Source organism: Mastigoproctus giganteus, chromosome 7 (assembly GCF_048544385.1).
Source record: "Mastigoproctus giganteus isolate SK-2022 chromosome 7, ASM4854438v1, whole genome shotgun sequence".
Lineage (NCBI taxonomy): Eukaryota > Metazoa > Arthropoda > Arachnida > Uropygi > Thelyphonidae > Mastigoproctus > Mastigoproctus giganteus.
In genome coordinates this window covers 216,893,606-216,916,509 of record NC_143581.1, presented here as the reverse complement: position 1 = coordinate 216,916,509, position 22,904 = coordinate 216,893,606, and the positions used below count along the sequence as shown (strand labels likewise).

Genomic DNA, 22,904 nt, shown 5'->3' with positions numbered 1-22,904 from the left:
GGTTCACCTAAATCAGTAAGGCGACTTCAATCAGGTGATCTTCTAATAGAAACTACTCAACCTCAACATTCTGTGAAACTATTAAAGCTCACAACATTTGGAGGACACCAAATAAAAGCTACTCCCCATGCCACTTTAAACTCTTCTAAGGGAGTAATAACAGAATGGGACTTATTACTTGTATCAGAAGAGGAAATTGTCCAAGAATTACACGATCAAAAAGTCATCCAAGCAAGGAGAATCATGACCCGAAAAGACGGTACACTCGTTCCAACAAGAAGCATAATTCTAACATTTAGCACTCCTAACTTACCAACATCAGTGAAAGCCGGCTACCTGCATTGCCGCGTCCATCCATACATTCCGAATCCCATCCGGTGCTACAAATGCCAAAAATATGGACACTCCCAGACTACATGTCGAGGTGAGGCAGTATGTCCGATCTGCGGATCAAAAGATCATAACCAATCTGATTGTGCCATTACCATTCCGCACTGCCCAAATTGTAAGGGTAACCACCCAGCTTTCTCAAAGACGTGAATTATGGAAGCAAGGAAAACAAATTCAAAAATACAAAGTAGAGAACAAAGTGACATACTCAGAGGCAAGAAGACAGATAATCAAAACAGAGACAAAGAGAACATATGCCACAGCAGCTCAACCCTCACAGTCTGTAGGGATCCAAACTGAAGTAACAATTCCTCCGAATGTATCAATTTCGAACTGGGCACGTTCGTTGCTTTCTAGTGCAAAACAGTGTCCTACAGAAAAAACAAGTGAGCAGTCAAGTAATACCCCAATCACCATACCAACGGATGTTTCCTCAGCAATAAAACCAAAAGAAACAGAAACCACGAAACCGCAAACATCCACCACCGGAATGGACATCGACGAACATCATGATTCAGAAGATACCTTTTTAGAATTACATGCAACCGATGAGATAGATGTGACCCGACCCGTCTTTCCTAGGAAAGACAAAGCAAAAATTGATCGATACAAGCAAGCTGCAACTAAAAAACAGTCAGAGCCGAGAACAACACAAAAAATCACATAATGGAAAAAATACTTCAGTGGAATTGCAGAGGATTTCGGAATGCAAAAGATGATTTGCAGGATCTAATCGATCGGTATGAACCAGCTGGCATAGCCTTACAGGAAACTCTTCTAAATTCACGAGTGTGTCCTTCCATCAAAAATTATAACATCTTTAGACGAGATAGGAGTATTGATACGCCAGCTCATGGAGGGGTGGCTATTCTTGTCAGAAATAACATTCCATCCAAACATGTTTCCCTTCAGACTCCTTTTGAAGTAGTGGCAGTGCGATTTGAAATTGGTATCACCATTACAATAGCTTCTATATATCTCCCTCCTAATTTCGCTTTCTCCTCAGATGATTTAGAAAAGCTAGTAGATCAGCTGCCATCTCCTTTCTGCTTACTGGGAGACTTTAATGCTCATCATCCTCTATGGGGATCTCCAAAAATTGACAAAAGGGGTAAAATAATAGAATCGCTGCTTGATGCTCATAACCTTACTCTGTTAAACACTGGTGCACCCACCTATGTCCATTTTTCTACAGGGTCCATGACAGCAATAGACCTCTCAATCTGCTCTCCCTCTATTTATGCCAATATGGGGTGGTCAGTCCTTGATAACCCGCTAAACAGTGATCACCTTCCGATTCTATGCAATATTCAAACACAAGTAAACTTGTCTCCATTGCGGCGATTCACTTGGAAATTCCGTAAGGCAAACTGGCATAAATATTCCTCCCTAATCCAGTTTGATGATGAGATAGTCCAGTCTCAGTCCATAGATAGTGTCACCGATTATATAACGAATCAAATATTACAAGCTGCAAATTCTGCAATACCTAAATATTTACCTGTAAAACGCAAACAGAGTCATTACTGGTGGAATCAGGAATGCACACATGCTAAACGGACAAAAAATAGAGCTTGGAATTTGTTTAGAAAATTCCCAACAACTGCTAACTTTATTAACTTTAAAAGACTCAAGGCCAAATTCCGCCAAACAAGAAGAAAAGCAAAGAAAGACGCCTGGATAAGTTTTGCTTCCACCATAAACAAGGACACGGACAGCAGGCTCATCTGGAAAAAAATTCAAGCACTTAATGGCAAATTTGTGCAGTCTCCAGCCTCAATCCTGAACTGGAAAGGGCAGGAATTGTCCGCTCCAACAGCAATAGCAAATGCATTAGCTGAGTCTTTTGCCAGTATATCAGCAGTGTCCACATACAGTCAAACCTTCCAAAAAATTAAGGCATCTGCAGAAAAACATAAAATCAATTTTTATACTAAGACATCTCAACCGTACAATCAACCATTCACGTTAAAGGAACTTTTTGAGGCTCTAAACAAAACATCAAGTACTGCTGCTGGCCCGGATGGAGTATGCTATATAATGTTAAAAAAGTTAAGTAATAAAGCAATAATTTCCCTATTAAGATTCTACAATCGAATTTATTTAGAAAATACTTATCCGCACTCATGGCGTCATTCAATTGTACTGGCCTTTCCGAAGCCAGGTAAGGATCATACCATACCGAATAATTACAGGCCGATATCGCTGACTAGCTGTTTAGGCAAAGTCTTAGAAAAAATGGTGCACAGGCGGCTAACGTGGTTTCTGGAAACAAACAATCTGCTAAACCAAAACCAGTATGGTTTTCGGAAAAATCACTCAACTTTAGACGTGATGATAAAAGCAGAAGCAAACATCCGCACCGCTTTCATCAGGAGACAACATCTGGTTATGCTCAATCTCGATATTGAGAAAGCGTTTGATACCACTTGGAGATATGGTATCCTTCAGGATCTTCGTTCCTTTGGTCTGAGGGGGCAGTTACCCCAATTTATACAAAACTTCCTACACTACAGAACGTTTCAGGTCAGATATAGAAACAGTATGTCCAAATCATTTGAACAAGAAGAGGGTGTACCGCAAGGTTCCATCCTGAGCGCAACACTATTCGCAATTAGAATTACAAATATAACACAAGACATCCCAAAAACAGTTGAATCATACATGTTTGCCGATGACCTGATTATCTCTTGTCAGTCACAAACCATGATTTCAATTGAAAGGCAACTCCAAATGTCCATAGGCAGAATAAAATTGTGGGTGCAACGGAATGGCTATTCATTAGCAGAAAATAAATCAACTGCAATTCATTTCTGTAAAATACGAAAATTGCATCCAGATCCTGAAATATATTTAAATAACAATCTGATTCCTCTTACCAACAATTTTCGTTTATTGGGTTTATACCTTGACAGTAAGCTTAACTTTTCCAATCACATAGCCTACCTTAGAACGGCCTGTCAAAAGAAATTAAATATCTTAAGAGCTGTGTCATCTAACTCCTGGGGTGCTGATAGACACTCCCTCACACATCTTTATAAAAGTTTTATCCGATCCCGCTTAGATTACGGATCACCTGTCTATGACTATGCAAGAAACAATTCCTTGTTACGTCTGAATACTGTTCAACATAGTGCCCTAAGGATAGCCACAGGAGCCTTCAGAACGTCTCCAGTCAACAGCCTGTATATTGACGCAAATGAACCGCCGTTACACCTTAGACGAAAATCCTTACTATGTAGCTATGCTGCAAAAATAAAAAGTATTCCATCTCATCCTTGCTGGGAATACCTGTTTGACCCTCAGAATGAAATGCTCTATCGTAACAAACCTAATGAAAACCGCCCTGCGGGTATTAGATTGCAAGAACTGATGCACAGATGGAATATTAACTTCCAACATATCCTTGAAGACGTAGATCCTCCCGAACATCCCTGGTCTCATTACTCACATCTTTGTGATAATTTCTTTCTGAAATGGAGAAAAGGATCCCTGCCAAACAACAACTTCCAGCAACTACATAAAGCCCACGCCTTAGAAAACGCAGAGAAATGTCATGTATATACAGACGGCTCCAAAACAGATGAAGCTGTAGGTACTGCAGCAATTTCTGCTGCTTTTTCAATAGCTGTGTCTCTTCCTACAGAATGTAGTATCTATACCGCAGAACTGTATGCAATAAAATTAGCTCTAGATAACATAACCAAACAGCAAATCAGAAAAGCTCTTATATACACCGACTCCTTAAGTGCCGTCACTGCCATTCAATCTACTTCTTTTTCTCAACATCCCATTCTGAAACAGATAGGTTCTCAATTATACGAATATCAAACATCCAAACAGTTGGTTACCTTCTGCTGGATCCCTGGGCATGTCGGCATCCCAGGTAATGAAAGTGCAGATCGTGCTGCCAAACATCCTACCAATGGATCATTCTATCATCTGAAAGTTCCACACATTGATTATAAATCAACTATAAAAACAGCATGTAGACGTCAATGGACTAATCTGTGGCAAACACAAGTAAATAATAAACTGTTTCAGATTAAAAAAGAACCTCAGTTGTGGACTTCTAGTTTCAGGAAAAGCAGACGTGAAGAAGTGATTTTGGCAAGACTCCGTATTGGGCACTCATACACAACTCATTTATTCTTGCTTATGGGAGAAAACCCACCTCAATGTCCATTCTGTCAGACACAGCTAACAATCAAACATATTCTAATAGAATGCCCTAATTATTCAAGTAACTGGAAATCCAGTTTTTGTTCTGCATCCAATCTGCTGGAACCTTCAAATTTACTACATGTACTTGGAAATAATGCTAATTTTGAAGCACTGTTTAGATACTTGAAAAGCATAAATATTTATAATCGCCTCTGATAACCATTATATTAATAACTCGGTCATAAGTTAATAATGAAAAGGCACAATATGGCCCAGGAGGCCCTTGTGCCAAAAAACCCCACAACAACAACAACAACAACTCTCTCTCTCTCTCCCCTAGCCTTTTCTATTATGTTAATTCATCATATATTATTGCAATTTCCTCTTTTCTGCTTTATATTTCTCTAGTTATGTACATAAAATTATTATTTATTTCTGAATGTATATCATTCTATGCAGTCATTTGACACCTATTTTGGATTCTTCCAGGTTGACACTGTTCAGCAGCAAGACAACAAATGTAGCTTAATTTCATGCAATATTCCATTTCATATTTCATATCTAACATATTAAATTCTATTATAAAACCCTAAAATAGATTACAGTTCATTAAGCAAAATTAAAACTCTAGCTTAGTTTTTTTTTTTAACCTAATGTTTGCATCATACCAAATTTTAATATCTACTGTTAACTGAAATTCTAAAAATGCAAAAGAGAAAGCCCAAAATATACAAGAGGTAATAGATAAGCAATCACTGGACATGATATCTCATTTCAACATATCATTGGAGATGTTATTACCAGGAATATAAAAGCAATCCACAATCTTTTATATTTCTCTATTTATGTACATGAAATTATTATTCATTTCTGAATGTATATCATTCTATGCAGTCATTTGGAACCTATTTGGATTCTTCCAGGTTGACACTGTTCAGCAGCAAAACAACAAATGTAGTAAGTATATGTAGAAACAAATGTAAATGAAGACAACAAATGTAAATGTAGTAGCAAGACAATGTAATTATGAGAGCATCCTTGGACTCAGGGGAAGTCCCCACGGACTGGAGATATGCAAATATATCCCCAATTCACAAAAGAGTATCGAAGGGTGACACGAGTAATTACAGACCAGTTAGTTTAACTTCTGTTCGGGGTAAAATAATGAAGTCACTGGTTAAAGATGCATTGCAGGATCATCTAGACAAAACTGCAGTAAAAATTCAGACACAGCATGGGTTTGCTAAGAGAAAGTCTTGTCTGACAAATTTGATTGGATCCTATGATGTGGTTACAAAGGAACTGGATGCAAAAAATAATTTTTATATCATCTACTTGGATTTCAGGAAAGCCTTTGACACTGTTGCACATGGAAGGCTACTGTACAAATTGGAGCAGAATGGTATTAAGGGTAAGTTGCTACAATGGATAAAAGGTGGTTGAGTGAGAGAAGATAGAGAGTGGTAAACAACAGATGCTGCTCTTCGTGGACTAATGTTATTAGTGGAGTCCCACAGGGTTCGGTGTTGGGCCCACTGTTATTTTGTATATTTATCAATGATACTGATGAAGGTATATCAGGCTGTGTTGAAGTTTGCAGATGATACAAAGGTTGGCATTGTTAATGACAGTAATGGATATGTGCTACTGCAACAGGATCTAGAAAATTTGGGCAGATGGGCTGAGAAGTGACAACTGAAGTTTAACATTGACAAATGTAAAATATTGCATATGGGTGGAAGTAACCCCAGAGGAACATACCAACTGTATGGTACTACACTTAGGGTGGTAGAAAATGAAAAAGACCTGGGAGTAATTGTGCAGTCAGATATGAAGTTTTCTGAGCAATTCAGACAGGCTACCAGAGCAGGTCATGGGATTTTGTCAATGATATATAGGAATAAGGAGGTGATTATTCCTTTGTATAAGGCAATGGTCAGGCCACGCCTTGAGTACTGCATACAGGTCTCAAGGCCTCATTTTAGGAAGGATGTAGATTTGTTTGAGCATTTACAGAGAAGGGCAACAACATCAGTGAAGAGAAAGAATGGGTCCTCTTACCAAGAGAGGTTCATGTTCTGCAAATTGCAGCAACTGGAGACTAAGCACCTGCAAGGTGATCTGATTCAGGCGTATAAGGCCTTGAATGGGTTGCGCATGCTGAATTATGTTGGGATTCTTCCGCTTGCTCAGATTACGAACCTAAGGGGGCATAAATTCAAATTGAGGAAAGACAGCTGTAGAATAGATGTGCGGAAATTTGTCTTTAGGCAGCAGATAGTTAATTGCTGGAAGAAACTAACATCTGTTGTTGTGGAAGTTGATAGCTTAAATAAATTCAAGGAGGAACTGGACAGGCTTTTGGAGGGAATGGTTGTGTGTAAATTTTTTTTTTTTTTTTTTTTTGGCTGATGCTACATAAGCTCATACTCTTGATTTCTTGCATCACATGCCTCTACTACTATTACTATTTTGGAAGTACAGCCACTCCCCGACTTACTTAATGTTTGCGTTTCGCAGAACTCTACGTAAGTTGCAATTTCCCAAAATGCTTATGCAGCACTCACAAATTTGATTCAATTTCATTGAAGCAAAAAAGAAATGTTTGACGAATATGTAAATAGAATTATTTATTCAATTTTTTTCATCTCATGCTCAGGAAAAATTACAAAAGTGTACAAAATTATAAAATTACAGAGAGAGGAGACAGGCATAATGCCAGCAAATTTTATATTTCAAGCATCATTGCCAGAATTAACTCTGCAGTTGATAAGCACATCGCTGCAGAAGTTAAGGGCCATGGAGACTTAGAAGGGGTTTTTTTCCAACAAATCGCAAAATTTGTCTGCAGCTGCAGAATCGGCACTGGCGACTTCATCGCATACTTTAATGTTTTGGAAACTAGAGTGATGCTTGAACCTATTAAATTACCTGTTGCCACGAACTTAGCTTGGGGTTCACTGTACCTATCCTTAATATCTTCATAAATACTTCTTGCTTTTGCTTGAATGGCCATTGGACTCAAGAGGCACTTGCTTCTAAATCTGATTTTCCATCCATATTATTAATAGCTTTTCCATCTTCAATATAGCACTTGAATGCTGTTTTGTGATCACTGTTGATCTTAAATGTGTTGATCCTTTAACATGTTCTTTTATACATGCACTGTCCCCTTAAAATAGTATTCACTGTTGAAGCAGCGAGACCTAATTCTGTGCAATAGATGACAAACTTTGTCCTACTTCGTACTTCTTAATTAATCATCTTCATTTCTAAATCAATTTTGTTTCATTTTCTAGCACTGCCAGCACTTCCACTTTCCATTGGTCCCTTTTCCTTCACCATTGTGATAAATAAATACAAATGAAGAGAAGATTCTGAAAATTTATTTAAGTTTTTTATATGATTGAAGATTTCGGTGAAGGTGGAACTCATTTCATCATAATTCCATAATGTAAATACCCACAGAATTCCAGTTATCAGTATTATCACAAATGCAATAAGATTGAGTTTACTACCTGTTTATAATAGATTGCGCTAACAGAAAAGCCCAATAAACCAGAAAGTGCAAATTGTTTTATGGTAGTGACTTCCAGAAATGTGTTTTAGAAAAATATCACAAAGGCATTGAAAATTGATTCTTATAATGGAATGTATGATAATGATGAAAGTGTAGTGCAATTTCCATTATAAAAATTACCTTTTAGAGATATAAACAGGTTATATAGTTATATAGCGAAAATTTCAACTTCCAAGGTCTTGGAACAAATTACCAAAAGAAAACAAAAAAAAACAAGGTTTTATTGGGTTGGCATTACAATATTTTCACAATACCTCTGTTTATTCTTAGGGATGCAAAATACATTTCCATGATTTTTTTAAGTTTGCTCCAGCAGAAAAAGCTTACGTAAAGTCAAATTTCCATAAGTCGAGTATTACGTTAGCCGGGTTGTGGGCCAAATGGAAACTTGCTTTCTTTACACATTTATCATATTTCACAAGATGAGGAGAGTGACAGAGAAGAAAACTGAGCATAAAAAATTCAAATTCTAATATTACAGGAATTATGAGTTAACAATAGAATAAGACGATTACCTCTATACTGATTGTAGAACACTTCGGTGCAAATTCTCTCCAAAATTCAAATGAATATAAAAACTAACTTAAATGAATTCTCCACACCCGAAGAAATATTAATGATATAGGTGCTCCAGCCCAATCCCAAAATACATCAAACCACCAATAAATGTCTACAAGCAAAAGAAGACATTTTATCCGTTAATAAAATGAATGAGAAACGATTGCGAAAATGGTATAAAATAATTAAAATATATATATTTTTTTCCTTTCCTGAAGTGGAAAAGGATTTTCAATGCATGTCTTGATCCCAGAACAGTAAAGTGCACAATGAATGATGAAATTTAAAGTAGAAGGATTAGTTGTTACCTTGGCACATGTGTATAAAGGACCAAAAAGTCTGAAATAGGATGGGGTGACCCAGATTTATTGAATTTTGATGAAATTTAATTTCAAGTGTTTCTGCTACTATTAATAATTTCATGTAAATATGTTGAATGTTGAGGATTTTCACTTCATAGAACAAGAAGGTGTAGCCTTCATTGACTGCGTGGACTGCTAATTTTGATGAAGAGAAACAGGAAGCAAGAACAGATGCCATCTTTCTTTCAAGATATATTGTAAATTAAAAATGATTTAGTTTAATATATAACTTGTAAATACTGACTCTTCATATCAGGGTTCTACTATATGTACTTTGAACATAAGAGTTAAACAACACATGGCATCCATTCTTGCTTCCCATTCCTCTGCCATCAGAATTAGCATTCCATGTAGTTAATGAAGGCTATACCTTCTTAGTTCAATGAAGCAAAAATCCTCAACATTCAATATATTTACACGAAATTATTAATAGCAGAAACACTTGAAATTAAATTGCATCAAAATTTGATAAATGTATATCGTCCCTATGCTATTTCAGACTTTTGGCTTCATATACATGTGCCAAGGTAATGACTAATCCCTCTACTTTAAATTCCATCATTCATTCTGCACTTTACTATCCTGTGATCAGGGGCTATGTTAAAAAGCTTTGTCTGTTTCAGGGAAGTAAAAAAAAAAAAAAAAAAAAAATATTTTATACCATTTTTGAAATCATTTCTCATTCATATTATTAATGGATAAATTGTCATCTTTTGCTCATAGATATTTATTGGTGGTTTGATGTATTTTGGGGTCAGGTTGGAGCTCCTAGACTTTTGATTCCAAGTGTGTTGGATCATCGATGTTTCTTTGGGTGTGGAGAATTCATTTAAGTCAGTTTTTATGTTTGTTTGAATTTTGGAGAGAGTCTGCATTGAAGTGTTCTACATCAATATAGAGATACTTTCTCTTATTCTATTGTTGACTTATATATTAACATAGAACTTATTGAGCCATGTTGCTCTGATATTTGGAATAACTATTCAGGATAATAAATATAATTATGATTTCAGTATATGTGTGTTAAAATAATTCCTTTTCTACATAAAAAAACTCTACAGTTAAAACCTCACCTTTACAGTCCTTTCCATCTTGAAAAAATCCAGTACCACATTTTGACACACACACTCCATTTTGAAGCAACATGCCAGGCATACATGATAAGCAGTCTTGTGATGTGGGACCTTTGCATCTATTACATTGCCAAGAACATTCTACAACAGTAAGAAAATTTGAATGGATATATGAAAGAAAAAGTGACTATATATCAGCATAAAGGAAGAAATGAGTTTATATGGAGGGAGAATAAAAGATACAAAAAGAGCATAATTGACTACATAATTATATAAAAGAAGCTGAAACAACTATTAAAGACACTAGGGGATATAGAATGTTCAAGATTGGTAATGACCATCGCCTTGTAATGAGCAAATTAAAAATAATTACTGGCAAAAATGAGAGGTATAAAAAAAAAAAAAAGTGCTAAAACAGACAAAGATTGAGAAAGATTCAAAAGCTTTCAAATTTCCAATGACCACTGAATACAGACACCTCCTTTCTCAAAAGTTAAATGACATTCCTGAAATTAATATGACTTTAGATGAAGAATGGCTAAAATTTAAGAGAACTTGAAGGGGAAGAACTGTAAAGACGTGAAATTGAAGTGCATCATAGTAGTCCCAAGAAAAAAAAAACTTTTTGGGAAATAAATTGTTATTAAAATATAAAGAAAAGTGCAAGAGAGCATTGCAAGATACGAGTAAAGGAGATAACAAAAATTATTGGGAAAAAAACATGGATAACAAGTATCAGGATGGTGAGGGAAATATTTTGGCATTTCATTAAATTAAAAATCTCAGCAGGTGGAGGAGTGGCATAACTATGGTAAACAAAAATGATAGCCTGCAAAGTTAAAATAATAAAGAAGGATATATGCATACAGTACATTGAATAAATACTTTCATTACTTGCTTTAAAAAGGAGCTTAAAAATTTTTGATTATTATTTCTATTATGAGTTACATTCAAGTTACTAGGTCTCCAAATTTATTTCTCAATAAATAATGAAGTATATGAACAGGACTGCTTTTAATCTAACTGCCAATTAGTTCTGAATGTTTTCAGAAGATGGCACCACAATGTAGTAAGTAACATTGCTTGCAGCACCTTAAACAGTATACTATGTTCATAATACTTAAAATGGCCTTCACTCATCAAGAATGTGTCGTTAACCAATTTTACATCTCACAGTCCAATTGAAATCCATCAGGAAATATCAGACGTGTGTCTGTAGGCCTTTTTGGACAAGAAAAATGTTCACAGCTGGGCACATAAATTTCATGAAGGGCAGTAGTTCTGCAAGAACGAAGCACATGAACATGAACCAAGATGCCGAACCAGTTGTTCCAAGGCCAACATTCACGGGCTGAGGAAATGGTTTTGTGTAACAGAATATCAACAGTGGATGAAATTGCAACAGCTACAGCCATTTCTGTTGGATTACTCCATGAAGAGCTCAGAATGGCAGATTACAGAATAGTTTACAGCTAAATTCTCAGGTTATGTAGGGAGTTAACTAGCTTACAAATTAGGGCAGTTGCATTATTTCTGTACATAGCCAACTACTTAAGTAGTTACAAATTGGCATCATTAAGTATATCTCATATTGTGAATACCTTCACAATGAGTTGCAATGATATTGCACCACCACGAATAAGTAACGCTTCACCATAGGAGAAGACTATTGTTACTATTGTGTTACTATTCTCAGCACATACCATCACTCATATGGCACCATTTCAAAGCTTATTGGCTCCTAATCAGTGGATGGGTAACCTGAGACTTTAGCCCTAAACTATTCTGTAAACTAAATTACTACACACCATCAGGTATCTCTCATATTGTGGAGTTATACTTTGTAACTGGGTTGTCATCATTGCAACACCAGGGTACCTGCCCACCCACTGATGAGGAGCCAATAAGCTTCAAAACGGTGCTATATGGGTGATGGCATCCGCTGAGAATAAGTAACAATAGTCTTCTCCTATGGTGAAGTGTTACTTATTCAAGGTAGTGCAATATCATGGCAACTCATTGTGAAGGTATTCACAATATGAGATATACTTAATGATGCCAATTTATACCTACTTAAGTAGTTGGCTATGTACAGAAATGATGCAATTGCACTAAATTGTACACAAGCTCAGAATGAGTAAGGTGTCAGCTCAGTGGATTCCAAGGCAGCTTTCCCGGAACAAAAACACAGTCGTGTCAACTTGTATAAAGCAATGCTCACTTGAGATGCTGCAACAAATGGATCTTTATTTTCCTCAATTGTTACAATGGATGAGAGATGGGTTCCACTCTTCAAACCAGAAATGAAATGTCAGTCTGCTCAATGGAAGTACACTGAGTCACCACTGCTCAAAACATTGTGTTGCTACAAGTGCAGAGAAAATGATGGTTGCTGTTTTCTGGGATACTGACAGAATAATCCTTACACATTATGTACCCAAGGGAACTACAACGACAGGAAACTCGCATGAAAAGTTCCTCTTAGCACTTAAAAAAAAAATTCCACATACACAGACTGAATCTTATTCATTTCCATCAGGACAATGCTTCACCCATCATTCTGGAAATGTGCAAGATTGTTTTAAAGAAAACAACAGTTGTGGTTATCCCACATCCCTCATACTTACCCAACCTTGCACCTAGTAACTTTTGATTGTTTCCAACAATGAAGGCTGTGCTCTTTGTGGCAGAAGATTTCCTAGAATACAAGCAGCTGCTTATGCCAATTACCAGTGGGCTGAACATACCTCCAAAGAAAGCTTTGCCATGGAATTCACAACTTGGAATAGGTGTGAAAAATGTGTGCAGCTTCTAGGAGACTATGCTGAAAAGTCAGGCAACTGTCACCTCTGTGGCTTGTATAATTTATGAGAAATAAATTTGGAGACCTTATAACTTGAACACACCTACTATCAAGGTGGAAAAGATCATGAAAAATATGAAGTATAGAAAGGCAGCAGACATAGGTGGCATTAAACTTGAAATGCAGAAAGCCAGAGTGGCAATGATGTCATGGTGGAAATATCACATTATCCAGGACAACTTCCAGTCTCCTGGAACTTATTCTTCAGAATGCAAGCAGGCTTAAGGTGCTATGGGCATACAGAAATGCTGGAAGAAGGAGGAGATTAGCTAAACATATATGTGGAACAAAATCAGAACATATCAAGAGGAAAGTGGTTCAACAATGTCAAGCGAGCATTCGAAAACAGCTAAAAATCAAAAAGGAAAAATAGGATGGCATGGAAGAAAAGAGCAAATAGAAAACACACACTCCAGACAAACTGACTTATACTAACCAGTAACCTGTACACACAACTAGATGTGACAGGTTTGGATGACAATAACAATGGCAGTTATGATGAAAATTCCACAAAAAATATCTTTAACTTTAATAGCTATATAAATTATATGCAAAAGACCAAAGCAAAATCAGCCTAAATTTTACAGTTCTAACATTATAATAATCTAACATTGCAAAATTTATGATAGCTTCTTTCAATAGATGAATTAATGACACTCATGGCAGAAAAGAAAAAGCATACGGGATGCATATAAATTATCAGGTGACACAGAAACCTGTGTCAGATATAAGCTAGTCTGTAATCAAGTCACAAAAGAGGTTAGGTAAGTGAAGGCAGATTAAGAGAAATCTTTGGCAAAGGATGCTAAGAAAACAGCTGTTGTTGTTGTTATTTGGTTTTTAGGAGCATTAGCAACTAAGGCCATATTGCTCCGGGATATGCGGTGGTAATTCCCTGACCTTTCCGCATCCTCCGTATTTGGTGGTGATGGACTCGAACCCCGGTCTAATCAAGAAGCATGTGCAAACGCACCACTGCTCCTTCCCACCAGGCTACGGAGGCACACAAGAAAACAGCAAGGACTTCTTTACTTATATAAACTCTAGAAGGAAGGAGCTGAATCAGATTGGTCAACCTGATATTGATGGTTTGACTGTTGATGATCCTACTCAGTTAGCTGATAATCTCAATGAGTATTTTGCATCCACATTCACACATGAGGAGTTATTAAGGGAGGAAAATTCCAGAAGTAGTAGTAGCAGTAGTGGCATGTGATACAAGAAAGCAAGTGTATTAGCTTATACAGCATCAGTCAAAAAAAAAAAAAAAAAAAAAAAAAAAACACCATTCCTTCCAAATGCCTGTCCAGTTCTTCCTTAAATTTATTTAACCTATCAACTTCCACACGACAGATGGAAGTTTGTTCCAGCAATTAATCACCCGCTGGCTAAAGGCAAATTTTTGCACATCTATTCTACATCTGTCTTATCTTAATTTGAATATATGCCCCCTTAGGTTCGTAATCTGAACAAGTGGAAGGATCCCAACAGAATTTAGCGTGCTCAACCCATTCAAGGCCTTATATACCTCAATCAGATCACCGCGCAGGTGTCTAGTCTCCAGCCACTGCAATTTGCAGAACCTAAGCCTCTCTTGGTAAGAGGATCCTTTCATTCCCCTCACAATCTTGTTGCCCTTCTCTGTACATGCTCAAGCAAATCTACATCCTTCCTAAAATGAGGCCTCCAGACCTGTATGCAGTACTCGAGGCTTGGCCTGACCATTGCCTTATACAGGGAGACAATCACTTTTTCCCTGCTAGAAAATTCCTATATATCATTGACAAAACCCCATGACCTGCCCTGGCAGCCGGTCTGCATTGCTCAGAAAACTTCATATCTAACTGCACAATTACTCCCAGGTCTTTTTCATTTTCTACCACCTTAAGTGTAGTGCCACACAGTTGGAATGTTTCTCTGGGGTTACTTCTGCCCATATGCATTACTTTGCATTTGTCAAGGTTAACTTCAGTTGCCACTTCTTAACCCATCTGCCCAAATTATCCAGATCCTATTGCAGTAGCACACTGCCATTACTGTCATTAACAACCCTACCAACCTTTATATCATCTGCAAACTTCGACACTAAGCCTGATATATACCTTCATAAATATCATTGATAAATATATAAAACAACAGAGGACCCAACACCGAACCCTGTGGGACTCCACTAATAACATTAGTCCACGAAGAGCAGCACCCATTAATTACCACCCTCTATCTTCTCCCACTCAAACATCCTTTTATTCATTGTAGCAACTTACCCTTAATACCATTCTGCTCCAATTTGTACAATAGTCTTCCATGCACAACAGTGCCAAAAGCTTTCCTGAAATCCAAACACATGATATATTAAAATTATTCTTTGCATCCAGTTCCTTTGTAACCACATCATAATATCCTATCAAATTTGTCAGATAAGACTTTCCCTTAACAAACCCATGCTGTGTCTGAATTATTGCTGCAGTCTTGTCTAGATGATCCTGCAATGCATCTTTAACAAGTGACTCCATTATTTTACCCGGAACAGAATTAACTGGTCTGTAATTACTCGTGTAACCCTTCAATCCCCCTTTGTGAACTGGGGATACATTTGCACATATCCAGTCTGTGGGGACCTCCCCTGAGTCCAAGGATGCTCTCATAATTATGGCTAAGGGTTTGCTTAGTTGCTTTGCCGCCTCCTTTAATATAACTGGATAGATCCCATCCACCCCAGGTGCCTTTCTTATGTTTAATTTCAATAATTTCTCCTCCACTTTGCTCTCAGTTATTACAAAATCATTAAGCACCCTGCTACAATTTGATAACATGCCATTTTCAAACCTTAACTCCTCATGTGTGAATGTAAATGCAAAATACTCATTCAGTATGTTTGCTATCTGAGCAGGATCATCAACAGTCGAACCATCGATATCAAGTGGACCAATCAGATTCATCCCCTTCCTTTTACAGTTTATATAAGTAAAGAAATCCTTGCTGTTTTTCTTAGCATCTTTTGCCAAAGATTTCTCGTAATCTGCCTTCACCTGCCTAACCTCCTTTGTGACCTGATTACAGACTAGCTCATATCTGCCATAGGCTTTCTGAGTTGCTTGATAATTTATATGCATCCCATGGATTTTTCTTCTCTGTCACGAGTCTCATTAGTTGATTTGATAACCATTTAGGCCTAAACCTTGAACAATATTTCTTAATAGGTATGAAACTTTTAGTAACATCCACGATTAATTCCTTGAATGCTTCCCACTTAGAATTTACTGTTGGTAACATCGTCAGTTGATCCCACTGTACAGAATTTAAAAACTGTCTGAGACCACTGTACTCACCTTTACGGAAGCAGCAAAAACACTTTCCTTTACCCCTGATGGTAATTATATCTTTAAGTAAATCCCACATCAGTACACTGTGATCACTGCCACCTAGTGGTTCCTTTATCTGCAAATTCTTAATACACGAATGATCACTGCTGATAACCAGATCAAGAGTATTACCCTCTCTGGTTGGTTGCCTCTCGAACATGCTGCTGCAGAAAACAATCATCCAATAAATCCACAAAAGTCTTACTAGTGTGTGAGTGACCAACCCACAAGTTCCAGTCAATATCTGGGAAGTTAAAATCCCCCATTATAAGACATTCTGATTTACTAGCCCACTCTATTTCTCTGTACAATTGTTCATTGCACTCATTCGAGTCATTAGGCCTATAACACGCTCCTACTCTTATTTTTGCTTTCACAGAGCTTATGTCACACCAAACTGACTCAGCAGTGCACTGTTCATATATATCAACTGTGTGCACTTCTTTTGATTTTATGTTTTTCTTAATTAACAGCATAACACCTCCTCCCTTCCTATCCTGTCCATCTTTTCTGTACACATTGTACTCCCCAAATTCCAGTTCTGCATTCCTTATATCTGTGTGACACCACACCTCTGCCATCCCAATAATATCCACCTTTGATGTCATGACCAACCCTTCAAATTCATCGAATTTATTTTCTATACTTCTAGCATTGGTATACATGCAAGTATACATGTACCTATGCTTATTTTTAGTTACCCTAACACATCCCATATACCCACCTGTTTCACGATGACTGCCAACAGTCCCTGAAACCTCCAGCACCCCTCGCTCCAGATCGCTACTTATTCTAACAGAAGTTGTGCGAGAACCACCTTCACCTATGCCTGCGGCTACTTTTAGCCTTTTAGTCTATGAATCCCCCAAGCTAGCAGTTTTCCAACCCATCTAACACTGCCTCAATAGCATCAGCAAATATTCTTGCACCCTTTCTATTTCAGTGTATCCCATCCCTGTAGAAGTAGTCTCTCCTGTTAAAGTTTATCAAAGAAGTTTATGCACCCTGTAACAGGGTGCATAATGATTTTGTAATAACTGAGAGCAAAATGGAAGAGAAACTGCTGAAGTTAAACATAAGAAAGGCACCTGGGGCATATGGGATCTATCCAGTTATATTAAAGGAGGTGGCAAAGTAAATAAACAAACCCTTAGCCATAATTGTGAGAACATCCTTGGACTCAGGGGAAGTCCCAAAGGACTGGAGATGTGTAAATGTATCCCCAATTAACAAAGGGGGGAATCTAAGGAGACAAAAGTAATTACAGACCAGTTAGTTTAACTTCTGTTCCGGGGAAAATAATGGAGTCACTTCTTAAAGATGCATTGCAGGATCATCTAGACAAGACTGCAGTAATAATTCAGACAATGATAAGGGAAAGTCTTGTCTGACAAATTTGACTGGATACTATGATGTGGTTACAAAGGAACTGAATGCAAAAAATATTTTGATATCATATACTTAGATTTCAGGAAAGCTTTTGACACTGTTGCACATGGAAGACTACTGTACAAATTCGAACAGTATGGTATTAATGGTAAGTAGCTACAATGGATAAAAGGGTGGTTGAGTGGGAAAAGACAGAGGGTGGTAATCAATGAACGCTGCTCTTCATGGACTAATGTTATTAGTGGAGTTCCCCAGGGTTCAGTGTTGCGTGCACTGTAGTTTTGTATATTTATCAATGATATTGATGAAGGTATATCAGGTTTAATATCGAAATTGCAGATGATACAAAGGTTGGCTGGGTTGTTAATGACAGTAACGGCAGTGTGCTACTGCAACAGGATCTAGAAAATCTGGGGAGATCGGCTGAGAAGTGGCAACTGAAGTTTAACATTGACAAAAGCAAAGTACTGCATATGGGTAGAAGTAATCCCAGAGAAACATACTAACTGTGTGGTACTACATTTAGGATGGTGGGAAATAAAAAAGGTCTGGGAGTAATTGTGCAGTTAGATATGAAGTTTTCTGAGCAATGCAGACAGGCCTCCAGAGCAGGTCATGGGGTATTGTCAATGATATACAGGAATTTTGCTAGTAGTGAAAAGCAGGCGATTATTATTCCTTTGTACAAGGCAATGGGCGGGCCACGCCTTGAGTACTGCATACAGGTCTGGAGGCCTCATTTTAGGAAGGATGTTAGAGTTGCTTGAGTGTATACAGAGAAGGGCAACAAGATTGGTGAGGGGAACAAAGGGGTCCTCTTACCAAGAAAGCTTAAGTTCTGCAAATTGCAGCAGCTAAAAACTAGGCACCTGCGAGGTGATTTGATTGAAGTGTATAAGGCCTTGAATGGGTTGAGCATGCTGAATTCTGATGGGATCCTTCCGCTTGCTCAGATTATGAACCTGAGGGGGAATAAATTCGAATTGAGGAAAGACAGTTGTAGAAGAGATGTGCAGAAATTTGCCTTTAGCCAGATGGTGGTTAACTGCTGGAACAAACTTCGATCTGTCGTTGTGGAAGTTGATAGCTTAAATGAATTCAAGGAGGAACTGGAGAAACTTTTACAGGGAATGGATGTGTGAAATTGGGGTTTTTTTCCCTGATGCTAGATAAGCTCATATGTTTGCTATCTTGCCTCCATTACTACTACTATAGCACAAAATCACATGCCTCCAATACTACTACTACTACTATAGCACAAAATCACATGCCTCCATTACTACTACTACTATAGCCCAAATAGCTAAACAAAAAAAGTTGAAAGTTATACAGGTTTTTTTTTTTTATGAAAACCCCAAACACGAAAGGTATCAAAACCTATAGTACTTAGTACCGTGCATGGGTTGAAGGAGAAGTATGGGGCAAGGGGATGCCGGAAACTTTGCTCTAGAGACTAAACATGGGTATGATGGTTGTCAAAAAGGCTAATTAAAGAACAAAAATCCCCATATCCTATGCATATAGGTCTTTGAAATGTATCAGATGGCGAAAATTATCCTAATGGATACACTATATGACAAAAAGTATTGCGAATCGGAACCTACTGGGATGTTGGTTGCTACACAGTAACCTTTCTGTGCATGTAACTGTGGCTCTTTTGAACCTGAACCTCCAAAAATCCACTCTGGTGAATGTTATTCAATGACAGCTCATTAAAAAAAAAAAAAAAAAAAAAAAAAAGCTGGACACTCAAAAACTCACAGAACCTGATCAATATTCAATGAACTATAAAGAGGGTACTCGTGCACATGGATGTTGCCGGTAAAAACACCACACCACAGAGTAAGTTCCAGATGCCACAGGAACATCCACAGAAAGCTGCACAGCCTTGGATACCTGTGAATGTAAAACTGCATTTGGAATGGTGTCATTCCAGATGTTCATGGACTCTAGAATGATAGCAAGGGTGCTATGGAGTGATAAACCTCACCACGCAGCATTTCATTCCAGTAGATGCGAAAGTTGCCTGGAGAGCCTTTCCTGCCAGAGCATATCATCTCAGGCATGAAGTTTGGTTGAGAAAATCTAAAAGTGCACAGCTATATGAGGTGATTTGGACTTGATTAGGAGGTAGTTGAATTTGGTCTGGAGGTTGGAGGTATATCTTGAAACTGTGGAGTTCAGGACCTACTTAGATGTTTTAAACAATTACTTACTATCTACACTGTGGCTACAAGCCTTTTCAGTATCAGTAGCACAATAACCCCAAGTCATACAGGATTGGTTTGTGGGCAATGATGCAAAAAAGGCAGACAGCCCAGTTCAACATCATTGTTCACAGAACCTAGACTTTGACAGCATCATGGGATGAATTGAAATGCTGGATCAGTCTGTAGTCAAAACAGCCACAGTTATTCCTGATAACATAGAGTTACAATTTGGCCATTTTGAATGGCTTTGGCAGCTGTTTTGCAAGAAGGAAGGAGAACAATTACAGCCAACACCTATTGTTGTTGTTGTTGTTGTTATTTGATTTTTAGGAGCATTAGCAACTAAGGCCATATTGCTCCGGGGCATTGCGGTGGTCCATCTCTGACCTTTCCGCATCCTCTGTATTTGGTGGCTCACGGGCTCGAACCCCGGTCTAATCAAGAAGCATGTGCTATGCACTGCTGCTCCTGCCCACCTGGCTACGGAGGCACCAAACACCTATTGAAAGATAAGTGAAAAGTATACCCAAGAGGACTGAGGCTGTTATACAGATTTTTGAATTAAAAGTCCTTTTTTCAAACTATCTTGCATGTGCAAAGTGGCTTTTGGTCTAATGAGTACAGTAACAGCTATAAATTATAAGTATAATTCAACATCAACAACTGTATTTAGTCTAAGGTGATGGTCATTTTAAAAATATCCTATTTTTAAAATGACCATCCCTTTTTTTGAATGAGGTGTCCCATTGTCCCTGAAAAGATGAAAGGGAGATGTCAAGTAATCTTGATTTTTCAACACTGTCATTATTTTCAGAAATTAAGTGAAAATTTTATTATACGGACACATTTCATGTGGTATTTTTCATTTTAAGTGATACTTTTTTCCAATTTTATTAGACGTTGGGTACATTTACTGTAAAACAAAAAATAATCACTGGCACTGTCGGGAATTAAACACATAATCACTTACACTCAGTTATCACTGAATTATGACCACCCCATTAGTAATATTGCCATTAGACTATGACAATAGCCCGCAGTATAAAAACCTGAACAGCTTCATATATACTAGAGCAGTGGTCATGCAAGTCACAGTGATAAAGTAGCAGCTATGGTATATAATAAAGATATTGTGTATCATGGAGTTTCAAAAGGGCATAACTGTGGGAGCTCATGCATCAGGTACTTCCAAAATAAAAAATGGAACATCTTGTTGGTTTCTCACAGCCTACTGTAGTTAAGGTGTACATAGAATGGTGTCAAACCACCTCCTGCTGACAAAACTGTAAAGGATTATGCAAGGTGGATGTTTATTGTGAGTGAAGGGTGCAGCACATTGTACAGGCTCAATAGCAGGTCACAGCTGACATTGCAATACAATGTGTTGAATGCAAGAACATTACTCAAATGACAATGTGCAGCACACTCAGATGTATGGGATTCCACAGAAGACCACCCAAGAGACATCCTCTCTTCACTTCTCCTCGTCACATTAACGGCAAATGCTGTGGTGTCAACAACTCACTGGCTGGACACTGGTGCACTGGAAATAAGTGTGCTGGTCGGATAAGTCCAAATATTCTGGTGTAACATGCAGACAAATGCCTTCATGTGTGGGGCAAGCAACATGAGTCCATAGATCCATTGCACATGATGCCCACTATCCACACAGGTGGAGGCAGTTGCTTAATATGGGATACATTTTTCTGGCAAGAACTAGGACCCTTGGTGCATATGGACATGTTTTTCACTAGTGAGGTCTATCAGTAGCACTTAAGAAACTATGTGCAGCCTGCCATGTTGCATTTTTTCCTGGACAAAAACAGGATTTTGCAAGAGAATATGCAATGTCATTGGGCCCACACTGTGTGCAAGGGGTTTCAGGAACACAGTGAAGATATCACCCATCATGATTGGCCTCCAAATTTGCTTGATCTCAATCCAATTTAACATCTGTGGAAATTTTGGAATGGGAAGTGAGGCATATGGACATGCAACTGTCATCTATTCTGACACTATGGAAAGACTTACAACCAGCATTCCTGCAGATCCCTACACATCTTCAGATATCTAGTGGCGTCAACAGCTGTTTTTCCATGTGAACGGTTGCCCAACTTGGTGGTCATAATTCAATGACCACTCGGTATATATATATATAAAATATTGGGTTTTAAAAGTAAGGTGTATCATATGGAAAATGTTTCAAACTTTTAAAAGTATTTAAAGAAACCACATAATAAAATGATGCTTACTAATTCAACATGTTTCAAATAAACAAGAGTTTGTAATGCACAACAAAAATTTAAGTCAAAGCATAATAGACTCATCTATGATGGACAGGGTACATTCCTAAAAGAACTAACACGGCAGTCATGTTTTAGATATCATTATGCAATGGCTGCCTCCATAGCCAGGTGGGCAGGAGCAGCAGTGCGTAGCACACACTTCTTGATTAGACCGGGGTTCGAGCCCTTGACCACCAAATACGGAGGATGCGGAAAGGTCAGAGAATGATCACCGCAAATATCCCTGGAGCAATATGGCCTTAGTTGCTAATGCTCCTAAAAACCAAATAAGTTTGATAAATTTGGCTTATAACAACAAGCCAAACAAGTAGTTGGCTTGTAACACTCCTCATTTGAAGAGGCTGGTGTTTGAGTTTTTTGGTTTTTTTTTTTTTTGTTTTTTTTGTTAGTTGTTGGCGCATCAGCTTCTGTGGCTATAATGCACCTCCCAAAGATTTTGCATTTACTCTGATCCAAACCAGAGGTGGGATTCGAATCCATGACCTTTAGGTTGCCAGGCAAGCACTTTACCCACCCGGCTAGCCCGGTCAGCTGGTGTTTGAGTTTCATCACATATGGAAAACATATCACCTAGTCTATTAAGTGAGGCTGTTAGTGTCAGACAGAAATAAGGGTCTTATCTTATCTAGAAAATTTGGGCAGGTTGG

At 37.9% G+C, this 22,904-nt stretch overlaps 1 protein-coding gene across 4 annotated transcripts in view; it reads right to left on the bottom strand.

The window, feature by feature from the left end:
* Positions 1–22,904, bottom strand: part of LOC150083681 (extracellular matrix organizing protein FRAS1-like) — an 866,422-nt gene that overhangs the window by 582,690 nt on the left and 260,828 nt on the right. For all 4 annotated transcript variants that reach the window (XR_016547213.1, XM_090378121.1, XM_090378123.1 and 1 more), the window contains one exon: positions 10,128–10,268. Coding sequence is in view for 3 of the 4 variants with exons in the window: in XM_090378121.1 (XP_090234247.1) it covers positions 10,128–10,268 (141 nt within the window). In the remaining variant the exon portion in view is untranslated. The remainder of the gene's footprint in view (positions 1–10,127; positions 10,269–22,904) is intronic.